This window comes from Otolemur garnettii, unplaced genomic scaffold (genome assembly GCF_000181295.1).
Source record: "Otolemur garnettii isolate 467f Iridium unplaced genomic scaffold, OtoGar3 scaffold00021, whole genome shotgun sequence".
NCBI classification, from domain to species: domain Eukaryota; kingdom Metazoa; phylum Chordata; class Mammalia; order Primates; family Galagidae; genus Otolemur; species Otolemur garnettii.
This window is the reverse complement of record NW_003852416.1, coordinates 2,481,038-2,488,619: the sequence shown is the minus strand read 5'-3', so window position 1 is coordinate 2,488,619 and position 7,582 is coordinate 2,481,038. Positions and strand designations below refer to the sequence as shown.

The 7,582-nt window shown below is 45.3% G+C and overlaps 1 protein-coding gene across 1 annotated transcript in view; it reads right to left on the bottom strand.

Moving 5' to 3' along the window:
• Positions 1–3,663, bottom strand: part of MCMBP (minichromosome maintenance complex binding protein) — a 63,593-nt gene extending 59,930 nt beyond the window's left edge. The window contains exon 1 of the mRNA XM_023511636.1: positions 3,274–3,663. Coding sequence (XP_023367404.1) covers positions 3,274–3,331 — 58 coding nt within the window. The 5' untranslated portion in view covers positions 3,332–3,663. The remainder of the gene's footprint in view (positions 1–3,273) is intronic.
• Between the last annotated feature and the right edge of the window lie 3,919 nt (positions 3,664–7,582).

Below are 7,582 nucleotides of genomic sequence, written 5' to 3'. Positions count from 1 at the left end.
AGGAGACTCGCTTGAGCCCAGGAGTTGGAGGTTGCTATGAGCTGTGATGCCATGGCACTCTACCCAGGGGGATAGCTTGAGGCTCTGTCTCAAAAAAATAATAATATTAATAATTCTAATTAACTTAAATTTAAATAGCTACAAATGGCTACTGTATTAGACAGCCTCAATTTTTTTTTTTTTTTTAAGAGACAGAGTCTGGCTTTGTCACCCTCAGTAGAGTGCTATGGCGTCACAGCTCACAGCAACCTCCAGCTCTTGGGCTTCAGCGATTCTCTTGCCTCAGCCTCCCAAATAACTAGGATTACAGGCACCTGCCCCAACACCCAGTTATTTTTGTTGTTGTTGTGGTTTGGCTGGGGCTGGGTTTGAACCTGCTGCCCTCAGTACATGGGGCCAGCGCCCTACTCATTGAGCCACAGGTGCCACCCAGACAGCCTTGTTCTAGATGGAGACACCTAACCTAAAATATATGAAAGGATAATTAAGTTTATGTTAAAGTACATGACAGGGACAATAAGACTGTGGGAAAAAAAATCAGACTGATAAGAAAAGATCTTCAAGATAAACACATATTAAGTGTGTATTTCAGAATAACATGCACGGCAAAATTGCATTTTTGTTTTAAAAAACTGTCTAGGTTGGGCACAGTGGCTCACACCTGTAATCCCAGCAGTCTAGGAGGCTGAGGCAGGTGGATAGCTTGATCTCATGAGTTCGAGACTAGTCTGAGCAAAAGCAAGACCCCTATCTCTACTAAATATAGAAAAACTGAGGAAAGAGGATTGCTTCAGCCCAAGAGTTGGAGTTGTTGTGAGCTATGACACCATGGCACTTTACCCAGAACAACAGTTTGAGAAATAAATAAAAATAAGATACTGTCAAAATCTGCAGTCCCCAACCCCAAGGCCTGTTAGTAACAGGGTGGCACAGCAGGAGGTGGCAGGAGCTAGTGAATAAAACTTCTCTATTTACAGCTGCTCCCCACTGACCACCTAAGCTTTGCCTCCTGTCAGATGTCAGATAAGCATCAGTATTAGATTTTCACAGGAGGAACCCTACCATAAACTACCTATGTCTGGGCTCTAAGTTGTACGCTCCTTATGAGAATTTAATGCCTGATGATCTGAAGTGGACATGCTTGAATCATCCAGAAACTCCCCCCTTCATACAATTGGTCCTCGGTGCCAAAAGGTTGGGAACCACAGTATAAATATATACAAAGAAAATAAATTGGACAACCATGAATCAAACCGTAGTTATGTTTCAGACAAAGAATTATATAGTTATAGGCCTTTGTATTGTTACATGACAATAATTTTTTTTTGTACAACAAACATTACCTTTCTAACTTGAGAAAAAATAGATTTAAAATAATTTCCTACTAAGCCAAAAAGTATATACAAGTTTAACTTACTTATCACACAAATATTTGTAATGCCATTGTACAAAGATATCCAATATAGTCACAGTGACAGAAAAATACAGCAAAAATATATGCTGTACTTTAAAATAGCTTCTACACAAAAACCAGTGTGACTTCTTTGAAAGATACAATCTATATGCGAATAAGACATTCTCTGGAGAAAAACATCAATATCTGCAGAATTTATAAAATACTATAAAACTAGTATTTGACAACCAAATTAAACCCTTTCTTTACTCCGAGATGTGCCCCTTAGGATCATATGCATAAGAGAAAAAAATCTGACACAAATACATCCGCATCTATAGCAAATATAAAATCATCTTATTTATCCAACAAGACCAGGGTATGGGTATTTCTCATAAATGAACTTTGTATTATCGGTAATTGTAACTTAGTCCTTTAAACATCAACCCTTTTTACTTTAGAAGGATTTTCCAAAAAAATTATCTATGTGTCTGCACCCTCTTAAACCAATACAATTTAATCTTCACTTGACATTTGGGGCCATTATTTTGAACATAAAGGGTCAGTTTCAGCATTATTGTGAACATCAATTACTAGGATTTAGTGGAGGAATACATGCCCCTTTCTCAAAACACCTGTGACTTCCATAAAGTGAATGTGCCTATTTTGTTTTGTTTTATTTACAGCTTTTATTTCATTTTTTGTTTTATTTATAGCTTTATTATTTCCTCTATCAGGTTGCCAGTTTCACTGACTACAATTTGGATGCCTAGCCAGGATTTCTTCGAATATGCTGCCTTTACTTTAAGCCTGAGGAACCATGTAACTACTTAGAATCACAGATAAAATGAATACAGAGTTGCTGAGCATGAAACGCTTACCTACTAGAAATAACACATTTTATACTATTGGTTTCAGCTGTTGAGGACTGTTAGGCTTTCACCCCATTATCCCACGACGTTTTCAATGAACTAAGGTCACTCTACAACTCCAGTTAAACGCTACAGACAAGTCAGGTGTTAGGACCTAACACAGTGATTTCTGGCTGGGTCTGTCTCCACGGCTCGTAAGGGCAACAAGACACTGGGGAAGGGGATAGGGGTTGTCGAAATGTCCAGTAAAGGACAAACGAATACAAATCTTTCTTCATATACCCTCAACAGAAAAGCAGCAGCAACAATTTCAACCTTGTAAAGTAAAAAGATTAAAAAAGTAAAAGAAAAACAAAAAAAAATCCCAGTTGCGACCAAAATTTACTAAGCTTGCCTGCCGCATTCTCAGCTTTCTATTTGAAACTCACTGAAGTAGTTTACTTCTTCTGGCACAGGAACAGACCGGGGCCAGACGGGTTCTAAAGTCATCCCCGCCGAAAAATTAAACTGTAACGTTAAATCTTCTCTCTACAAAAGAGGATGTGTGCAACACAGGAGTTGGAGCTAACTTCGGGGCTAGCCGACGAGACTCCCCGCACACACCGGAAGTTTTGAAATATCCTGTAGGTTTCCCACGGGCAAAGTGGTTTTCCTTCCCCGCCGCCCCTCGAGCCCACCCCGCGGTTCAAGCACGTCTCCGAGTTTGCGGCCCTTGAGGCTCGGGACCCCCGGCTGAGCCACAAACCCGGGACGAGGCCGCCAATCACAGCCCGGTCCTCGCCACTTAACCTTGGCCGTTCGCGAGCGGCGACTCGGGCAGGTGGGAGGCACCTGCGGCCGCGGCCCGGGAAGGGGCAGTCCCGGCTCCGGCCCGCGCAGGTCCCGGGGAGCCGTCTAGGGCCTCCGAGTCCTCGAGACGGTCCCGCGTGGGGGCCGCGCGGCGGGGCCCGGCCCCGGGGCTCGGCAAACTCGGCGGCCGCCTGGCCCGCCCCCGACGCCGCCACTCACCGAAGAAGCCCTGTACGATCCCAAGCGGGTGGCTGAGCCAATCTTCCCCACAGGGCATCTCGCCGAGGGCTGGGGTCGGCGCGGCCCGGGTGGCCGGCGCCCAGCTTTCTCCTCAGGGGCTCGGCCGCTCCTTGCCCGCGCCCTCCCACGCACAGCGAGGCGCGGGCCGCCCGGCCTCCCAGTGCTTGAGGGAGCAGCGACTGCGGCGGCGGCAGCCAAGGAGCTGCTGGAGATCGTCAGGCTCGGCGCGTGCAGCCCCCAGCCTCCACTTCGCACAATGGCGGGAAACAGCCGCCACCGACCGCGCTGCCTGCGACCTGGGTGGAGCTCGCGCGGGGAGGGGCGGCGGGCGCGCGCTGCGCGGTCCCGCGCCGCGAGGCGGAGGGGCGGGGCGGCAGGCTCGAGGGCGGGGCCGCGAGGCGGCGGGCGCCATCTTGGAGACGGGCAGAAAGAAGGGCACGCGTCTCAGCTGGGAGGCTGTTCGGCTCAGAGACTCGCGTCGCCGACCGGAGGGGGCGTGTTGCTGCTTGTCAAGGTGTGCAGGCGTGGAAGGGGAAACCTCCGTCGTCGGCTTATTAATACGTAGTGCGCGTCCTTGCACAACAGTCAAAAAACACAAACTAAAAGAAACCTCAGCGTCCTGTATGGGTACTATTTAGTGGGTGAAGCAGCCTTTGGTGTTCACCCACCTCTTCTTGGTGGCTTTTCCCCGTCTGGTGACCACTTTTCCATGTGGCGCCCTGCCGCAACTCTCGGTGGTGACTTTCGCTCGACTGGGTAAGATGTCCCAAGGCGAACTTTTAGAGACCCCACGCCCTCTTTGTCGTCGCGTCGGGCGTTATGGCAGAGTGAGGGTTCCTAACTGCGAGGCAAGCCCTGTGCCTCTGACCGCGAAAACACACCCTGGCCTGCTATTACCCAGAAGCTGGCGCTGTCAAGGGGCAGTGACAGGAACCTCCACAACATGCAGACCAGGATACCCTCGAGAATGAGCATGAGAAAAATCAATTGGACAGCAACCTTCTAGCTGAGGAAATTTGGAAACTTTGCAAGTTCAATAATGAAACTGTTTCTGCTGGGCCTGGAATGTACCTGAGAAAATCCCAGTCACATCAGCTGTACCTACTCAGCTGGAAAAAGGGCACGTTAACAGAGGGGGTGATCTGGGTGGCATCTAGAAAGCGGGGAGCTGAAGAACAGGCACTGAGCTTGCTTCTCAAGCCCTCCTTGGGGCTACGGAGAGGGGGGAAAATCCTAGAATCCTAGTACTCTTCTAGGGTCTCCTCTGGGGGGGGTCCTGAAAGCAAGACCAGACAACAAAAGAAAACAAACAGAAGTTTAGTAACATGCACATCATGGATATAGGAGAGAAACTCCAGGAAAAGTAACCCAAAGAGGTGGCTTAACAATTTGGATTTGTACAGCATTTTCAACAAAGGACAATAAATTTGTAGAGAAATGACAGGACAAAAGAATGCAATTTTAGGCTTCCAAAAGTGGCAAATCGTGGGAAGTTAAAGATTTGGGAAACTAGTGATAGACACACAATCTGGTTAGTGAAGTTTGTTATGTGGATTCTTCTAATGCTGTCTTTGGGCTGATAAGGTTCTATAGTTGTCTCTGATTAATTTTTTTCCTCTCTTTTTTTTTTTTTTTTTTAGAGATAGGGTCTTGCTGTATTGCCCAGGCTGGCCTGAAACTCCTGTGCTCAAGCAGATCTCCCACCTTAGTCTCCTGACTAGCTGCAACTACAGGCACAAGCCTCTGCTCCCTAAAGGTGATTAACTTTTTGTCCTTTCTGGTAGAGAGAGGGGGAGAGACACCTTTGAAAATTTATGACCTCCTTTTAAGGAGATAGTGAAAGGTCAAGGAGCTTTTCTTGTACAGATATTTTCAACTTATGATGGGTTTACATCCCAATAAACCTAACCTACCAAACATCACAACTTAGCCTACCTTAAATGTGCTCAGAACACTTATATTAACCAAACATTGAACAAAAACATGTTACTAAAGCCTATGTTATAGTATTGAATATTTCTCGCAATTTATTGAATGCTGTACTGAAAGTGAAAAACAAACTGGTTTACAGAATGGATATTGGTCCCACACCATCATAAACTCAAAACATCTTAAAACAAATGATTGTTAAGTGGACGACTCTCTACTTCTTCTGCATTGGCTTCAGCTCTAAATAATTCTTATGCCAAAGTGGCATATTTTGGGGGTAACTGCTGGGTGATGTTTTCCCTCGGGGAGAGAAGGACGGCTTGGCCGCGGGTGCAAACTTGCTTCTAGAATTATATGAAAGCAAGAAAGGACTACTACTCAGGTTGGCAGTAGCAAAATGTCTTTATTTTCCACTCCCTTTTTTTGGGAGCTAGTCACATACATCACATTGATCAATAATTCTAACATCCTCTATTCTTGTGTTAAACTATAGAAAAGAAAGTCCAGGAACATGAGATAACCATCTTAAGACTAGCCTAGGCTCGGCGCCTGTGGCTCAAGCGGCTAAGGAGCTGGCCATATACACCTAAGGTGGCGGGTTTGAATCCCCAGCCCGAGCCCGCCAAACAATGACAGCTGCAACCAAAAAAATGGCCAGGCATTGTGGCGGGCGCCTGTAGTCCCAGCTACTTGGGAGGCTGAGGCAGGAGACTCGCTTGAGTCCAGGAGTTGGAGGTTGCTGTGAGCTGTGATGCCATGGCACTTTACCCAGGGGGATAGCTTGAGGCTCTGTCTCAAAAAAAAAAAGACTAGCCTAAAGGAAAAAAGTCCAGGAAAGTGAAACAACCATCTTAAGACTAGCCTCAGGCTATTCCTCTCTGGAGACCCCCAAACAACTATACATTATCTGACTTCTATTGGATAAACAGGGGAGTAAAACCTTTTTCTTCTATGTACTCAATTAAATTTCTGAGAAACAGGGTCCGTGACTGTTTTCTCATGGTTTGGAGCCCCCGTCCCCCAACGATGGAGTGTTCCTTTACTTACATCACTACGATGGAGTTTTTCTTTTCACTCACGTGAGTGAGTCATGTTCCCTGCACAGATGGGCCGTTTCAACCCTTATCTGGCAGGCTGACTTGACTGCACAGTCGGGGTTCCATGTAGGAGGTTGTTAAGCCTTGCCTGCAGGCCCACACCGTGCTTTCCCAAGGTTTAGGCCTGACAATAATGCATAATACTCACGAGTCTTTTCTCTCAGTTTCTGGAATTAAAAGAGCACATTTTATTTAATTTTGTGGGAGTTTACCCCACCGGTAACATATTGTGTTATAGTTTACTTCAGGACAGAATAGGATAGTTTGTATTTATTATTGTAAATGTGTTGAGACACTAAATTGCGCATCTGGTTCTTGTAAATTTAGAGGAGTTGAGAAAACTCAGTTTCAAATCCAGGACATGACCACTATGCTATTCATTCATTCATTCATTCAGGAGAGAGCATTGCCAACTTCATGGTATTGAATGGGGGAAATTCCATATTTTAATTTCATGGTTAGTAACAGGAAAACTAAATGTATGACATGACAGTGCTTTTAAGTCATCATAATTTCAGATTTACTTTATTGAAATTGCAGATTGATAACAATTGAGCATTAGGGGAGGAAAAAATACCTTTTCCTCCAGATTCTATCCTAGATCCCCTATAACAAAAGACAGATTAACAAGAGAAAAGCATGCAATTTAATTTATATGAGCTTTATAAGAAACCGAGTCTTCATAAGGAATGGAAATCTGCAGAAGCAGTTAGAGCTGAGTGAGTTCCCACTAGGTTTGATGAGAGTTGTGGAAGAGCATGATAGCACAAAGAGTGTGAGCTGAGAATAGGAAACTGGAGGAAACTCAGCAAGACCTATGCATTAGATTCCATCTTCAGAGGTAAGGATTCCTCTGGATACAGAGAGGGTTTCATAACATGCTTCAGGGGAAGACCAGAGAGCCCTTTCTGAACATGCTATTTCTCAAATTCCTTTAGCCTCAAATATTTAATATGTGAAAGTGTCATATTCTGGGGCAGCATGGTCTAAACTCCATCACTGGGGACACTTCACCTTTTGGTTTCTCCCTGACAGAGTACTTTGTGATTTTTTTCCCCTTTTTTTAGACAGAGTCTCACTTTGTCAGCCTAGGTAGAGTGCTGTCACATCATCATAGCTCATAGCAACTTCAAACTCCTGGACTCAAGCAACTTCAAACTCCTGGACCCTCTTGCCTCAGCCTCCTGAGTAGCTGGGACTACAGACATGCCCCACTATGCCTGGCTAGTTTTTCTATTTTTTTTTTTTTTTTTTTTTTTTTT